General features: G+C 38.1%; 1 protein-coding gene across 1 annotated transcript; it reads right to left on the reverse strand.

Annotated features, from left to right (window-relative positions):
• Positions 1-1,660: 1,660 nt before the first annotated feature.
• On the reverse strand, positions 1,661-18,709 carry LOC122667242 (SNF1-related protein kinase catalytic subunit alpha KIN10-like). Its single transcript, XM_043863489.1, has 10 exons — positions 18,508-18,709; positions 11,079-11,146; positions 10,660-10,842; positions 10,427-10,558; positions 9,928-10,113; positions 6,288-6,377; positions 6,124-6,207; positions 4,752-4,892; positions 3,970-4,209; positions 1,661-1,913 (listed from the first exon to the last, which is right to left on the reverse strand). The coding sequence occupies exons 1-10, from the start codon at positions 18,707-18,709 to the stop codon at positions 1,800-1,802; spliced, it is 1,440 nt and encodes a 479-aa protein (XP_043719424.1). The 3' UTR covers positions 1,661-1,799.
• Positions 18,710-18,761: the final 52 nt, after the last annotated feature.

The raw sequence follows: 18,761 nt of genomic DNA on the forward strand, positions 1-18,761 counted from the left end.
AAACCCTAAACCCTAAACCCTAAACCCTAAACCCTAAACCCTAAACCCTAAACCCTAAACCCTAAACCCTAAACCCTAAACCCTAAACCCTAAACCCTAAACCCTAAACCCTAAACCCTAAACCCTAAACCCCAAACCCTAACCCCTAAAACCCTAGACCCTAGACCCTAGACCCTAGATCCTAAACCCTTAAACCCCAAATCCCAAATCCCAAATCCCAAACCCTAAACCCTAAACCCTTATCTTGTAATATATAAATCCACCCATCACCTTACTCGAAACCACAACATGGACTTGTGTTGTTTTTCCTCTCTTCACTTATTTCTATCTTTCCATATTGCATACTTACAAAAACAAAGGAGCATTTTTTACTTCAACATTTTTGACTTAGGCTTGGGCTTGCTGGAACCTTATGCTTTGTGCTTTAGAAATTTGAGGGGTAAAATAAAAGAGTAAAATTTTGCTTCCCATGGATTATAGTACGCTCCAATTGATGTATAAAATGGCAAAACTGAGGAAAGTTGTTGGATACAATTGGATTTGGATGGACCAACTTGACACAAATTTGCATAGTCAATGACGAATCTATATGGGAAACACAGATACAAGTTAGCTTATAACTTTTTAGAAAATTTTCTTAAAGAGGAAAGAAGAGTACTATGAGAGTTATTGATTGTGGGTGTTTTTGTATGTCAAGCAAATCCTAAATGAGAAAAGCTCAAGAAGTACAGGCACCCATATTTATTGGGACACTTATGCAAGTGGTGATTGGACTTTGAGTAGTCATAATTCTTTATCATCAAATGTTGATTCAAAGAGTATGGAGAATATGGATGAGTTTTTTAGGGACTCTAGTGATGCTGAGGAAGTCGATCCATTGGTAGACACTCGAATACAAAGAGAAAAAGAAAGGAAAACCTGATTTATCAATGGCTTCCAAGGCCATTCAAGAGATGATCAAATCAAAGTTGGAATGGGATGCTAATTTGTCTACCACATCCAAGAATACTACTGAAATGCAATTTAGCATTGCTAGGGCCTTAAAGGTACTAGACACAGTCAAGATGAAAAATTGTATGAGAAGACTACTGTCAAGATAATGCCAAACCCAGAATGGAGAGAGGCTTTCATTTCATGCCCTTCACACCGCAAGATCATATTTCTTAAGATTTCTTTAATCAGTAATATCGTATTCCTTTTTAATGGTGGATGGCTGTAATGGTATAATTTAATTATGTCAGATGTTTTTAATGATGGATGACTACCATGATACAATTTAATTATATCAGATGTTTTTAATAGTGGATGACTATAATGGTACCATTTACCATAGAGATGAAGAAAGATGAAGAGAGATCCATACTACAGAGCATGAGGAGTTTGCACACACACACACACAAAGAGGAGGGGTGGAAGTTGTATAGGATAATATGACAAATAACATACAGAGTAAAGCCTTCAAGGGCACGCTGTCTACTGACTCTTATCAATTAGCGACAAATAATCGAAGCAATGTCAGATGGCTGATATACAATTATCCATCCTTCCCTTGCTAATCTCCATGGTCACATTCGTAGCTATTAATTAACAAAGTTCCATATTGATTCACAGACGTTCTGAGCTCATACAATTGAGTAAACCATAGTTCACAAAGTTGTCATAGGGAATCAAAGCATGCCTGCGACTTAGAAAAGAGCTGAAAATATAAATCACACCAGTCGGAATATACAATGTCCGTAATTATTCACAAGCATCATATGCCCTTCCTGGGTAAATCTCCAGCCTGAATGAACCCAACATCATAGGACCCGAAGTTGAGCAAGGAAAGCAGCACAGAGATCCAAGAACAGAAACTGAGGTCCGTTCACCCTTTGCAGATCAAGCAGATACTTCTCCTCCCGAGTCTTATAGAGCTATAGAAGCACATTAACAAACTCATAAGAATTATTGAAAACTGCTGATGAGAATCCTATAACTCCAATGACAGTTAATGAAGCTTTTCAGATGCCACACAGATTTCAAATCATCAAAACATAAAGAGACGCATGCATTAGTCATTTGCAAAAGCATAGTTTTTTTTTCTTTCTAAAATGCCAGTCCAATAGCAAAGTAGACTCAGAAGTCGCATAACTCAACTTGAGAGTCATGACACCACTTATTTCTTTTATCATTCATATAAACAATTTTATATGATTAAAATGCAGAATCATTTGTACAGAATAAGTTGGTGTTAGTGCACTAAAGCTAAAGCAAGTACCTACATCCAAATCACAATTGATTTACCAGAAAACGTCTAAACAATTTTGAGATTGTAATTTGAGCCCTCAAAAAACAAGTGATTGACCAACTCTATAATTTTCAAAAGACTAGGTCTTCATGGATTCGAAGATAAATCTTCAATGTCTTGTCTAGATAGTTTGTCAAAATTTCATTTTTTTTACCATTTTCAGGTAGTTTGGTAATTTGAAGAAGTGGTAGCAATGGGAATAGACAATATAGTGCTTTTCTAATCCACTTATCTCGCCCTCAACCAAATGTTGAGAATTTGTGAGATAATGCATGAAACCTTAAAAAAATGATGGATCTAACTCATTTTTTTGCAATTTCTTAGTACAACCGAACAAATTCTTCCACCTTCACTTACCTACTCTCCTACACCAAACACATTCTAAGATGGGAAAAGTTGAATGTAATTTCAGTTTTAAACCCACATCCCCATTTTTGTATCCCAAATATTATCTGGGAACCAGGGCAGCCCTTAAGCTTTACTGAAATAAAACAAAATGAATCCAAAATACAACGGGGGACAAAACCCGCCTTAGCCCTACCCAAGGGAGAAAAAACACTCTCAACAGAGCTAAAAACTTAGACTCCGCCTGGTCACATGGGAAAAGGAGGAAGTGAATTAATTTAACAAAAGAAAATAGAAACTTAGGTAATCAACACAAAATCTTACCATTTCTTTTTATTTGGGTGAAAAGACTGACATTCAGGAATGTCTGCCAAATATGGTAATCAAGCTTTCTCCCTTGGTCCTCATATCTTCCCAATCAAATCCAAGTAATTTAGTTGAAAAGTGACCTAAACTTTAATTAATCTATCTAGTTAGTAAGTTTTCATGTTAGTTACATAATCATTGTTCATAATAACCTGGGAAGTTCCTACATTTTATTTTATTTTTATTTTTCTTCCCTTAATTAATCCCAACTAATCAGAGGTCGAGATTTTACATACATAATAAGACCTTTGAATTATAACTAAGCAGCATCTTAAGGTGCTAGCAGCACAGCTGATAAGGAATTTGGCTTATTGTAACCAAGCTTTGAGATCGAACCCTGGCTTCACTTCTCTCCTTCCCCTCCCCCGATAAAACCCTAAAAAAAAAAGAGATGCACATAAGCGCACACATGTACACTGGTTTTATGGTTGATCCACCTGGCCATGCTACCCCATGTGGTCCTTTTTTTGGGCACACAACAGTTCAGTTGGCACTTAGAAGGTCCATATATGATCCAAGTCAAACTCTAATGAAGCTAATTCAGCCTAAACTATGTTTGCCATGTCACAGAAAAACAATTCAATAAATGCTTAAAAAGTCAAGATTTTGCAAAATCATTGGTAAGTGGTTCAAGTAAATTTCCTCAGGGCAAAAAGGACTTAATTGGAAGATCCTAACAATCCTATTAACTTTTTCATATTCGTTAACCAAATCTGTCATTAAAACCGTGCCAATAAATGTAGCTAGGATCATCCAATAATCTTGATGTCTGACCAAGGGCCTACCAGATATGATCCATCAATCTAGTGTCTATTACTAAATATGTTTTGGGGGTAGAGTGTAGACCACACCAGTGACTCCAGTTGACAGGGCCTTAAATATAAAGATATAAGATCTTCCAGAAAATAAAAGTCAAAAGCCAACAAATCATGTCAAAATTAAACACAAGGGATACAGAGAACCAGGCATGCCTGCAACTCAAACTTGACTACATTTGTTTGCCTACTAACCCCATCATTCTCAACAATTGCAGATTCATCCGCAAAGTAATGGTTACCATGCACTGCACTGTTGACCATGCCTTCAGAACCGCCTGGAAAGCAAGGATATCGGCACTTCATGTTGTAGTGACCAATTTTTTTCCAACACACCTCCAGTGCTCGAAGAGCTTTTAGAACCTCAGTCATTATCTCACGAGGATGAGCTCGAGACTGTCAAGAATGAACCAATCACTAGGTGTTAACGAAAATAAGAAACAAGGCTTACCATACATGTTTTTAAGGACTAAATGAGGCAATCACCCTCCACTACAATTAAATATAGTAGGATTGAAATCACCAAACCAGTCAAGAGTCAGATACCCCAGGCCAGCAATGTTTCAGATCAGATACTTCCATAGATTTGAAGAATTGTGCTATACAACAGTTTGGTAATTGATTTAGTGGGTGGTTTTCCTTCAGCCACAGTCAAGGGAGAGGGTGCACAGAAGGCGTGGAGGTCTTATCGATTTCGTGCAATAGGGGGGAGTTTTAATAATCCTAGAGAAGTGTCTTAATCCTACACTAAGGATGTAGGAAAACTTTCTCCATCAATTTATTAGAATTCTGGAATAATAGGGTTGATTGTTCACTCATTTACCAGCACCACCTATTGGCAGGCTAACCCCTTAGAGAAATGTAATGTATTTGGCTGGGATAACTAGTCTGCAACCACATATCCTGTATTACATCCAAATGAATGGAATAAATTCAACCTGAAGTCCAAGAGCCCATTTCCTCTCAACAGGGAATTGGGTTCTTAAGCCAATTCCCTGATGCTCCATATATCCCGGCAGTCGATGCCCAATGGCAGAAGATGCAGCTTCACCTGGATGCATACGTGTGAAATTGCATTCCTGGAAATACATGTAATCTGCATATTCAATAGTGATAACAAAAGATAATCCACTAAACAAATTGAAACAATAGTCTAAGAAAGCGAACAAATATAAAAGTTGCACATAGTTGTCAAGGCGACTAGGTGACCCAAGGAGTTGGAAGGGCTGCCCTACACACACAACATATGTACTATAGCACTGGTAATTTTAAATACTTATGCTAAGGTGCAACATAAAAGCCATATCCTAAAATATAAAATAGTCATGCGAGTAATGACCTAATATGAGAAAAAAGCAACATATAAGAAACAAAGCATAGGATATAAGCATATTTCATATATAAAAAGAAGCGATTAACGTAAATTCATTAAGTGTCAAAAAATTGATAGTATAGTGTGTGCTGTCACCCACAGAGCGATGCCAAGGCATCCAAGGTGGTTGCCTTTTTTGCATCAAACAAGGCATGATGTCGCCTTGGACCAAAAAAAGTGTCTGGATGCCTAGGCATGACTTGACAACTATGATGCTGCACATGTAGGATGATATGGGGCACCGAGTAGGGATGGCAATGGGTTAAAATAAACACACCACCACCAAACCAAAACCCACAAACAAGGAATCAAAAAGAAAAAATGAGAAGAAAAAAAACGGAGGACAGAATCTCTTCAAGGGTAATATTCCATAAACTACGCCTAGACCAAACTACGTCTTGCTTAGCCAACCCATCAGCCAGCTCATTACTTTCTCTCAGCTTCCATAACCAAGAGACACTCACTAAACAGGTAAACTAGACATGTTTTAAAATATTAGTTTACAATCTTTGAAAAATGGTCTATAATGGGATTGGTGATACCCTCCCATTTGTCACCCTACTATGAGACATACCAATCCCCTTCAATAGTATGCCCCATTCTCCTGCATTTAAGGATGGGATAGATGGATATAAAATTCGGCAACCTAAAAAGATATAGCAGGTAGCTCCACAAAAGTTCTACAAAGTGTACACCAGTAATCACCAATGATGTCAAGTTCAGAAAAAATCAATCTTATGGACTGGACCAACTAATCCAGTCAGTCAAATTTCTGATCCAGGTCTGTAACGTGAAATCCATTCATGAATGCCACAATGGCATGTTATGCACATTGAGATGTACAGAATTTGATAACCACACACAATTCTCCTTTCAGCTTTGTTCATTATAAAAAGGCCAAATCTATTAAAGCATCTAATTCTAGCCAATAAACAAACCATTGACTCCAGAAACTCAGCTCCAAGATAGCCACTAGAAACCCGGAACCAGTTGTCCAACAACAGATAATATGCAACAGTACCCTGGAAAAATTTGGAACAAGTTAGACAACCACGTCAAATTAACAAAGACAAATCCAGCCAAAATATCAAGAATTCCATACATCATTTGTTTTCCTGTTGCGAAGAGACTCAACCAGTTGGTTCCTGTCAAATCCCATCTTCACTACTTCCTGAAGAATATCTTCATCAATCTGCAAGAATGGCAGCATAATAGTTCAATAAGTTTTCTGAATGGTATAATAAACAAAACATAGCTCCTTATTTTCATTTTTATACGCAAAAAATTATATGTTAACAGTTATAGTAGACCTGAGAACCACAATTTAAAACTTTCTATACATCATTATAAAAAAATAAAAATAAAAACAAAACAAGGGTCAAAAGACTCAAAACTACTTGACGCAGATCAACAAGACAGGTACTCTAAAAAATACCAAAGGAGGAGAAAGAAGACACTGAGTTTACTCAGTTTGAAGGGTGTTTTCTGGTTCACTCAACCAGAATCGTGGGGCCTTATTTAGGATTTATTTACTTATTAGTATAGGCTGGAATATTCTTTATAAATTCCAGTCCTCTTATTAGTTGGTTTTCTTTCACTATTTAAATTCCTAGTATGATTAGGAGACTTCTACTCCAGTAGACAGAAGAAGGGTATTATCCTAATCTACTTAGGTCTACCTCTTTTTATAGGATAGTTTCCTAGGGCAAATATGATTGTCATTTCCTGCTTCTATAAAGCATTTTAAGGGCCACTACGATTTTATTATTGAATGAAGATAATTTTACTGGTAGGATTTCAATAAGACTAGGTGAGAAGACTAGTCACATCCTCCTTTCTATTCTTCTTCCGATCTCTTTCTTCATTGCTCAATTCCTGCAATCAAGTCAGTTATCAATTCTATTCTCGTGTACATGATAATTAAGTTGATTTTGATTGTTTGAAACCTGAAGATACATTACATCTTTATATATTTAATTTCTACAGTATTGTTGCTGTTGATATCAAAATTCAACAGGACTGTTAATTAAGAAACCTTCTGCCAGTAGGATTCTAATTTTCTAATCAACAGAATTTGAGATTCGAAATCTGATTTCAGCAGTCAGTACTTTTCTTCTCTATTCTAAAAATCAGATTGTCACTGTTTTGATAGTGTCCTTAATGTAATTTGAAAAACCGGATTATGGATCTCAAATGCAAGCAGACCCAATGATCAAATCTATGATCAGATCCAAAATAAAGGAAGCAATTGCATTGTCAAGGGAAGAAATCAGATCGACGGAAGGGGGGGAAAATAGATGAGATCGATCCTCTAGAGAGGAAGAAGAGAAAAGAAGAGAACAGAAGAAAAAAATAAGAAATTAGGTATAGGATACTGATGCAGTTGCTCTAGCCTGGCAAGACAAACAAGACCCGCTTTGGAGGCCCAAGCCAAAAACAGGTCCAACTTGGAAGTAATTTATTTATTTAAGTCTTTTATTTGTTTTCAGATATTTATCCTTGGTCTCCTCATAACATCAACCAACTCCAGAGCGGACATGTTGGGCGTGATCGTAAAGGATATGAAAGTGTCCATGTAGGTTACGGAGTTGGGGTGAGGAACGAGAAGGGGACCTCAATCCTAGACTTTGTGGTACCTTACGATCTTTCCATTGTGAACACTTTCTTTGAAAAATGAGAGGAACACTTAGTTACATGTAAAAATGGGAACCATACCAGCCACATAGACTTCTTCCTTACAATAAGGGCATAGAGATTGGTGTGTAAGGACTGCAAGGTTATCCCTTGGGAGAGCCTAACCACCCAACATAGACTGGTGGCCCTGGGTATGTGCCTCAGTGCACACCATAGTTATAAAGGCGTCGCAATGGCTTCTAGTCTCCTTGGTCGTCTTGCCGCCATGACAGTGTCACCTTGAATTTTGACCCTCTAAAACGCCATGGTCGCCTTCCCGCCTTGATAACTATGGTGCATAGAAGTGTAGGAGAAGGGAACCTACAACCCTAGATAAGGTGTTGGAGATTAAATGGGGAGCCCCTAAGGACATTTACTGACAATGCGGTCAAACAAGGAAAGTGTGACTTTGAGAGAGAGACCAATGCGATGTGGAACGTGTATTAAGAGGGTTGTGAAAGATGTGTTAGGGGTAGCGAAGGGTAGTCGATAGGCCCCTAGAGAGGTTCGAGCAACCATTAAGACCAAGAAAGATTGCTTTGAGGTTCAAGCAACAGAATGGCTCTAAATGAAAATAATTTCTTTGACATCAAAACATATGAATATTTTACCGTACTTTTGGATTTTAACAATTTTTACCATATTAAGATTTATGGAATTTATAGATTTGAGAAAAATCCCAACATCAGAAAGTGGAAATTTTCACCTACCGCCGAAAAATTCAATTTTTGTTCTTGAACTGGTAGGTTGATTTTTTATCCTTTTGGTATTTGATTTTTTAAACTATTTTTATTGGATTCAAACAGGGGGTACTTAAATGATATTTGGCATAAATAATCTGTCTTGACAACTATGATTCTCAGTACAATGTGCGTACACTAGTAAACTTGGATAAAAACCACAAGTTTTTTTTTTGTGAAAATAGTTCATACATTGTGTTTAGAATGTCAAAAATAGGTTGTATACAAAAAATCAGATCAAAAAAAGCAGTTTTGGGCCTCGAAACCACCAGCTCAAGTTGGCTGGGAAAAAATCACAGGTTTCGACCAGATCTTGGTTTCTGGCTGGTCGAAACCTGAGTTTTAGAACCTTGGTGAGAAGCACAGAGCAGTATCTCCCCCCCACCCCCAATTAAAAAGTAACAATACTATTAGGAACAAAGAAAAATACTGGCACAACAAATCCCTTTGAGAGATTGCCAGAATCCTTCCCCCACCCCAAAAAAAAATACATACAAAAGAAATCAAAAGAGGTGAAAGAAATGGCCAAAGGCTACAGAAGGCAGAAAGCAAGCAATCTAACAATGACACAATTCCCAAAACACAATCTTGCTCTCATAATTTCTTGCTTGTCTACGTCATCCATGCAACAATTAGCAATAGGTTGATTGTGGATGTCAGGTGAACCACTGCAAACCCAACCGATTGCAGTAATCAAATCTCAGCCCGCAATAATATGCTACAATCCTAGCCTGGTCACCTGAAAAATACTAGGCAGCAAATGACAGCTCTGCTCTCAACCTGCTATGCCAGATGAAACTGGATTTGCCCAGTAACAAGCATCAAAATTTATCTTGTGAATATCTTGGAACCCTTCTATGGTTGGACTCTGACTATGAAGTCAATCATTGGATATCAATCTCTGAAGAGATAATCAAATGGAACATAAAAGAGAGAAAGAAGAGACAGGTGAGGCGATGTCCTTTATTTCTCTGTGGTCCACATTACGATCTAGGAAGTCAACTTTTCCTTATATCTTTGTTAGGGAAAAACTGCACATTTAATTAATCCATAAATGAAATTAAAGTTTTTTGAAATTGAATAAAAATCTAGGATAAGATATTGGAATCTCTTCCAAGGTTTTGGTTGGAAGCCTTCATACACTGTCTTCTTCTTCCTCATTCTTTGTCTATTATTTCAACATTACCAAGTCCGTAACTCATAGAACCATTCAAGAAACAAAACCCATCGCACAAACATTTTAAAAAAAAAAAAATCCCTATATTTAAAGATAAAAATCAATGCAGCAGCTCCACTTTACATCATCTTCCTTTAAATGAAAGATCATACCTTTTTTGCCTGTTGCATTGAATCAGGTGGAGGCACAGCTAAATAGCGGGGAAGATGAGCTTGGAACCATGGATGCTGACGGATTTCAGGAAAAGTCATTCGCTTCATTGGGTCTACAACAAGCATTCTAGGGATCAAATCCCTTGCTCCAGCTGATAAATGACTTGGAAGAGTATATATTCCACCCTATGAGACAAAAGGATAAAAATTCAGGGCATAGCAACAAATAGTAATGCCAGTATTGAGGAAAGTACAATAAACAAACAGAATACAAGGAATCAGGAACACTAAAGAATTTCATGCTCAAAAAGGCCATCTGCTGATTCCATTCTTACAAAAGGCTGTCTGTTTATCTCATTCATAATAAACAAGGTTGCAGGTCTTCTTTATAGATGGCAACTACATCTAAGATACTCAATATTACAAATTACAGAATTTGATATATTCAAATCATAGCTACTGAAAAATACTCATACAAAAACCAGATAATGGAAAATACCTTTATTTTCTTGAATAGGTTAGGAATGTTTTCATCATCAAAAGGAAGGGTACCGCAAAGAAGAGCATATAAGATTACACCACAGCTCCAAACATCAACCTCAGGCCCAGCGTATAGTTTCCCAGAAATAACCTACACAAAGGTTGCAGTTACATGGCATATTACAAGTCATTTTACATCCTTCAAAATAAATGCAAGCCATATACCAGGATATGATGGCAAGTCTTCCATACCTCTGGGGCAGCATAGTTTGGACTTCCGCAGCTTGTTTTCAGGAAATGGCCATCCCGCATGACATTGCTCAAGCCAAAATCAGCAATCTTAACATTGCATTTGGAATCCAAAAGCAGATTCTCTGGCTTAAGATAACTATGAACCACCATATTTCTATGGCAGTACTCCACACCAGAAATTATCTGTCATCAAATCAATAACAGATCGTGCAAACAATTAAAGATATGCATGATACTGTACCAAAAAACCAAAAAGCAATTTACAAAAATTGAATGCAAAAAATATCTTATAATAAATAAAGGGTAAACCATACAAGCGTATGCTACCAAAAATTTTGAATCAACATAGTAAAGTTAGTCCAAAGGGAGGAAACAGGGGAGTTGGCTGAAATTGATAGAAAATAAAATGAATCTAAGACAATTCTTGCGCTCCCTTTATTCAAGGGCTTGCCTAGCTTAGCTTGAAGCCACCCAACACGGGGTAGCCCTTCCGAAAAGCAGAATAATTTCAAAATACAGTTGAATTACATCAAGGATCAGCCTTAAGCACATAATTATTTGAACTAATCTTAGATTAGCTGACTAGTCACATTCAGATCAGGCTCCCTGGTGTATGATTTTATTTTTTATTTTTGAAGTTTATAAGGTGATGATATGATGGTAAGACAAACAAAGAAAGGATATGATGGTAAATAAAATAAAAAAAGGGCTGGGAGCTACTTATAACGAATCTAAAGTAAAAAGAAGAACAGATTATAAGAACTGAAGGCAGGGGTATTATTGGAAATTAATACAACAGAAGACAAAAGAAGAAATATCATTAGTGGTGTGGGTGGGTAGTTGGGTACCGTATTAGGCTTGGAATCTGATTATACGAACCAGAGGAGAAGACTAGAGGAAAGTAGACTGCGAGGATGGAGGGGAACTTTTGATTTCGAAGGATGCTATGGGTCGTGACTTGTGACAAAGGAGGCTGCAGCGACTTCAAAGGAGGTCACTAAGGGCTTCGATGGAGCCTCCTATTTGGATAATGACCCAACCAGTGAAGGAACCGGGAGGGTAGGGAGTTACAATTGGCGATAGCGAAGGTAGACGACCCGAAGAAGCTGGTGATGGAATTGCTACGAGAAATCATGTATGATTGAGTTTTCTTTTATTTTGTCTCTATCTCTTCTTGCCTCTTCCTCTCTTTTTTCTGTGCATGTGCAAACTCTCGCTCTCTTTTCTGTTCACCTTTTTTTTAATCAACTGAACCCTAGAGTCAGGGAGGCGTTCAATCGAAGAAAGAAAGAGCGCTACATAGATTGAGATTGGGGTTTGGCGGTGGGAATTACAGTGGTGGGTTGCTACGATTGGGTTTCAATGGAGTTGAAGGAAAGGAAGAGGGGCAGGGGTGATGCGGAAGATGGGAAGGAGATGTGATACTGGTGTAACAGTAATGTAAAACAGCATGGAGAAAAAGGAATATAGGGAAGAAGGAGAAAGGGATGAGATAGATTGATAGTGGAGATGAATCCTTCATCTCTGATACCAAAATGATAGCGTACCGGTTAGGAGAAGAGGGAAAGGAGAGAAGGGGAGCATACACGCACAATCACTTTCTTGAGCAAACTATCAATTTCAATATTCAGTTTTCTACTCTTCAACCATATTACAATGCTTATATAGCGAAGCCTTTTGCATAGAAATAGTAACCTAACTAAATTGGAAACAAGTCAAGGAAGAAACTACTTACGAAATCACTACGTAACCTACCCATTCAAAATAAAATAAAAGATTGCATCCTAAGTAAACTACCAACCCTGGCCGGATCAGAAAACGGTTTATGACCAATCCTTGGTTTGGGCATCCAAAGTGGGTCAAGTCAATTCAGAGATAAATTTATGAGAAGCTCCAATAAGCAATAAGTTAAGCAAGTTGTTTGAGGTGGCATTGTAATGTAGTCCTAAATTGGTAGGAATCCAACTAGAAGCCAATAACAATGATCTGCTATGAACAGTAATTCGGGTAGGTCAAAATTAGTTATTTTGGTCAAATTAGGGGTTAGGGTTTAATGGGACCTAGGGGTTTGATGTCTAGAGTTAGGCTAAGTTGATGTAGGGGAGTCTTCCAGTGAAAGTTACATTAAGTTTTGATGGTAGGAAGTGTGCTGGAATGAATTGGCGGCAGCAAGGTAATATGATGCAGAGCTACAGCCCTACATCCGCAAGACGAAGAAGAATAAGCTGCTACCACGTAATATAGTCAGTAGTGTTAGGTGGATCCATATTTATTTTTCAGTTTTTTTTTTGTTTTAAGTTGAATCGGTCCAAACTGGTTCAACCTGTGGTCCAGTTTAAGTGACTTGAATCACCTTCAATTTATTATGGAATTTTACACTTTTTTTTGGGTCCACATCACACTCGCATGATTTAGAGAGGAGTGTGGATTAAACAGGTCACCAGGGACCAAGGATTTAAGTCTCTGTATCGGGTATCGTATCGGTCAGGCGATTTTAAGAGACGTATCCTCTCGGAGATACGTATCGATCGGTGCAGAAACACATGAAAATGATCAAAATACACATGAAAATACACTTTTGGACACAAAAAAATATAAACAAGCAATTTGTGTCGTATATCATGCATATATACTAAGAATTGTGAATAATCAATAACCAGACAAGTGCAGCACTTCGAAATTGTTATAAAAAAATTAAATGATGAAATTCTTTACATATAGAGTCACTCTATTGCCATGAAGAATGTCAGGGTGGATCAAAGTCATGTCTGTAAGGGTCTTTAACAATAGGAGCGACTAGGATGATGTTGTGTACTGTCCAAACATAAGCACAATACTGAGCCCAGTCAAAATACTGATGGTAGTGACTCTCCCACTAATAGTAGAATCGTGTGTACTGCTCTGGAATGGCTAATGTCACGACAGCACTAGGTTGTGCTTGTGCTTGATTCTCTCCGTATCCATAACTTCTATACCCTACAGAAGCCCCATGTCCATAGCCTGAAGAAGAACCTGATGCATAATGCCCATGGCTTGATGAAGCACCAGCATAATCAGAACTAATGCTAAGTGACTCCATGCCACTCAGAAGCACATCACTATCATATGGATTGTGGGAGCGCTTGGCAGACTTGCCCTTATGCGGCTTCCGCGAGTAAGTCTTATGGCCAGCAGGCTCAGTACCATGATCCATATCTTGGGTAGTATGTGTGTATCCTGCCTCACATGTGAACTGAACCCCAGCACGATGTTGTGAAGCCTCATGGCCACCACCACTACCTCCAGCACCACCACTACCTCTAACACCATGGCCACCACCACCACCACCACCACTACCATCATCATCGTCATCATCATCATCATCATCAGCAGCAGCAGCAGAACCACCACCACCACCACCATCACCATCGTCGTCTTCATCCTCATCATCAACATGTTGTTGAGTTCCTCCATACGGATGACCTGACCTCGTCCTCCTGACTAAACCTTCTTCAGAGCTACTTTCATTTTCTTCAACATTAGGACAAGGATCTTATGATGGTGGCTGTGTTGCATCCTCATCCATCTGTTGAATGATGCTCTCTATCACTGGATCAGGTTTGGTTGTCTGGCAATCCTCACTTAATTGATCCATCACCAATACCTTATCGGTATTTTCTATCCATGCTCTAACTGGATCTTCATCGTCAAGTAGGTGTTTGATGTCGATTGGGTTGACATCTACATCATCTCCTTCTCTTTCCAGCTCTAAATATTTAAGCTTAAGCTTCATGTTGTAATGGACATACACTAGCTTCTCCAACTTTGAATAACTGAGACGATTCCGGGGTTTGGTGTGTATCAACCCGAATGTACTCCAGTTACGTTCGCAGCTACTAGAGGATGCCGTCAGGTATAATACTCGAATTGCAATTCGGGTTAAGGGTGGAGCACTAGTACCCCCATAATTGAGCCACCAATCAGCTGCACAATAATAAATGAAATATTAAAAGACAAAACCTTAAAACAAATTTTAAACGATATAATAAATTAGGTAAACCTAACTTACCTGGGCGTTGTGTGCTCCTCGCATGGATAGCCATTCTATCAGTAAAACCACGAATGGCCTCCAGAAAATGCTTAGCCTAGAGAGGTATTAAAAAAATATATATATTAGTTCCACTTCCACCAATCACTCTATTCTTGGTTTCAATCATTTATACAACTAATTTAGTTCTAACCTCATCCATGGCAAGTGTGGCCTTCGCTACATCTGGCTCCATTGTGTTCACAACATTCCTTAGGGCACGCAATAGATCCGGTCTACACCCTATATCATTGGAGTATTGGATATCCAGATTCAAATAATATGCTGCACATGGTTTGTAATGGATGGTTAGAAACCTAAAAATTCTAATAATAAATAAATAAATAGTAACTTACTAACTACTAAGTGTTTAAAATGAAACCAAAGTCATATACTTATAAGATTACCTGCCCAATGAACATCTTGAACCAACATATTTTCCCATCGATCGGATATAATCTTCAAATACTTCTTGTTTGATGTTGGATTATTCTCATGTATTTTTCTCTTCACACATCCCATGGCATCTACCATCTTACCCATGGTCTGCTCTTTATCCCCATCAACCTCTCGAAGCAGACAAAAGAATGGCATCATAACATTATAAAGTCGGCCCATTGCAGCCCAAAAATTTGAAGAGGTAACAAGATCTTAAACAAATCTCCCAATTTCAGACCTTGCATAATTGCTAGTCAACCACTCAGTAGAGGTGAACATCTGTAACAGCCCATGCTTTCGGGAAATGAGGCTATCAATTGCAATGTAATTTGTTGCAAATCTTGTTGTTGCAGGCCTCACTAAATCCCCTTGTGTATAACTCCTCATCAATGCCAAAACCCAACTATGGTTGTAAATAAAATTGGTGATTTTCCTTGCATTACCAACCAACTTTTGGACTTTGGGCAATTCTCCTATGTCCTTAAACATCAAATCTATGCAATGAGCTGCACATGGTGTCCAAAATAAATGTTGCCTCTTTAACATAAGCAACTGACCAGCTTTTTTGAAATTTGCTGGATTGTCAGTTACTACTTGGACAACATTTTCTTCTCCTATGTCCTTCACAACTTCATCCATTAACTTGTATAAGTAGTTGGCATCTTTGATTTCACTAGATGCATTGCCCGACTTGTGGAAGATCGTCCTTCCATCACAGTAGATAAGAAAATTAATGATGGATAATCTTGTTGGTCCACTCCATCCATCACACATGTTGGTCACTCCATATAGTGGCCACTTCTCCTTGAACCTCTCTACATACTCATGCACCTCTTGGACAATATCATCCAAGTAAGGCCCAGCAATCTCATGAGGTGTGGGTGGCTTAACATTTTTCCCACACCGCTGAATCTCATTTACCATGGCCTTGAAGTGGGGATCTTTGGCCTTATGTGGTGGAATCATAGAACTGTGGAACCATCTGGAGATTGCTCGCCTATCCTTTTACTAAGTGTTTTGGGTTGAAAGCTTTCTTCAATCCTCGTTGGCTAGCATCCCCTGCTCTATAGACATTAGGATCCATGTCTCGATATCCGGGCTCTTCTTTCTCTTACCCTTACCACTCTTTGTAAACCGGTCAAACATCACCTTCACCTGGTTGCTCTACTAAGGCCAACAGTGCTTACCCTTACTTAAAGATGGACGACAAGAGGAGCCAACACCAATATCTACAGGGCCCTGGGTGGTCGAGTTGATTGACTTCTAATCAATTGCTCGGCTCTCCATTGTTGCTCTTTTGCTTCATGTCTTGATTGTTTCATCGCCAATGCCAACTCTGGGTCCTCCTCTGCTTCCATATCCGATCCTTCATAATCTTCAAAATCTTCCATCAAATTTTTCACCAATGCATCAACATCATCATGTGCTTGCTTGGATTTTTTGGAATCTCTAAGGTGTTTTTGCATTGCCCGCTTAACTCTACAGGGCATCGTGTACACTTGGAAACATTTCCATATCCTCCTGCCATGTGCTCTTTTTGCCGAGTTACCCCACCTCCAAGATGTTGGGTGCCACAGAAGTTGCACTATGTATGCAATCTATTATTGTTTATTTTGGTACAATAAGACCACCCAATGTCTTGTTGTCGCGGCATCGTCCTAAATACCAAACAAAAGTAGATAACTATATAAGATATATATTAAACAATATTCAAATCCACACATGAATAATTTATTATTTATACAACTATACAAGTATAGACACATTATGAAGCATCGTCCTAAATAATTTATTATTCATGCATTGCATCTTCTTTTATTTACTACCTAACAAAGTTGTCATAAACAATATTTAAACATTTTTATATTTTCAACAACTAATTACACATTATTTAATTTTTTAAATAATTAAAAAAAATGACATAATGTACTACATATATGAATCTAAGTTTTTTATTCTATTTCAGCCAATTATACATTTTATCAAACTATAATGAAAGAGTATAGATGGAAAAATCAGATTTTTTTACATTTTTTTAAGTATTTTATAAATTCAGAAAATACCCAAAAAAAAATACAGATTTTAGGGTAAATGTATAATCTTCTTGGGATGTCATACATCTATACATAATGTACTCCATATCTTATAAACATTACCATTTGTTTTAAAGTTAAGAAGGAAAAAAAAAAATTTTCATTTTAAAGAAGGAATTTTCGGTTTTGGGTAAAAATGGTCAAAGAAACATGGATTTGAAACCAAATCTTTGTAAATGCATACAAAGAATGCAATTTCTATGTTTGTTTAACATATTCTCTTTGATTCATACCAAAAAACATACCAATAATCAAAGATTAAAGCAAAAGATTCAAGTTTTTTTCAAAAAACTTACTTTTGAATTCGAATGTAGGCTGTTAGATCCACCAAATGATGTGATTTCAGCTCCTCTAAGTTTGTTTTTGGCAAAGAACTGAAAGCCCTCAAGAAATCTTACCCAAAAAGCAAGTTTAAATGTCTTTTTGGAAGGGTTTCTCAAAGCTGGGACGACCTTTTTCCCGCCTGGACTGCTAGAAATCGAGTTTTGGGTGAAAATGATGAAATGGCCATGTGTTTTTTAAGTTAACGATACGTATCGAGTCGTCTCGATATGTATCGGTATGTATCGGTATGTATCGACCGATACATACCGATACATATCGAGACGACTCGATACGTCTCGATTCATATCGTTTTTTAAATATAATAAAATAATTTTTTAAAAAAACTCTCGGCTGTATCGATACGTATCGATCGTATCGTATCGTATCGATACGTCTTGGTCGATACGTCTCGATACAGTCGAGACATGTACATTTTAAAAAAAAAAAGATACGTCTCGGCCTGTATCGTATCGACCACGACCGATACCGAGACGTATCGGCCGAGACGATACGATACGAACCGAGACTTAAATCCTTCCCAGGGACACTTAAACTCCTAGGCTGAATATGTTTCTTGGCTGTTAAGCCCTATTTAAGTTAATGAAATCGTTGAGCTACATTATCTCCACTTTTACCAAAATAAAAATGAAGCGGAAGGTATCGAAATGGGGATAGAAGATGAGAGGTGAAGGCAGAAGGGAGCCTTGGGGAGCGGAGCTTGTTCTCAAAAGAGAGAAGAGCTTCTCTTATATAGAGGGAGAGGTCTACGTCGGATTCCAAATTTTGTTTTAAAATCCGAATAGTAACTGTTGACGTAAGCATTGACATAGGGCGACGTCACCATTCATGATGATGTCATGATGGCGTCGCAATGACATAGGGCAGCGTCACTGTTCATGATGATGTCATGATGAGCTCAGTCGTCACCGAGGCTGATGTCGGAGGCGTGAGCTGGAGAGAGGTTTTCTGCAGCGGCTTGTTCAGCAGCTTCATGTGCAGCCATTTCTTCCAGAGATTCTTCAACTTCAGCAAGGGGAGTTGCCAGAACATCTAACAGAGAGAGTGTCTGCAGGTTCTGGACAAGGAGATAGGTGTCGGCAGCAATATCCATTGGGATTTCGTAATCCATGAGGAATTGGGTGACGAAGATTCGTCAGCCGTCTGAGACAAGGTAACGGTAC

The sequence above is a fragment of the Telopea speciosissima genome, chromosome 7 (assembly GCF_018873765.1).
Source record: "Telopea speciosissima isolate NSW1024214 ecotype Mountain lineage chromosome 7, Tspe_v1, whole genome shotgun sequence".
NCBI classification, from domain to species: Eukaryota; Viridiplantae; Streptophyta; class Magnoliopsida; order Proteales; family Proteaceae; genus Telopea; species Telopea speciosissima.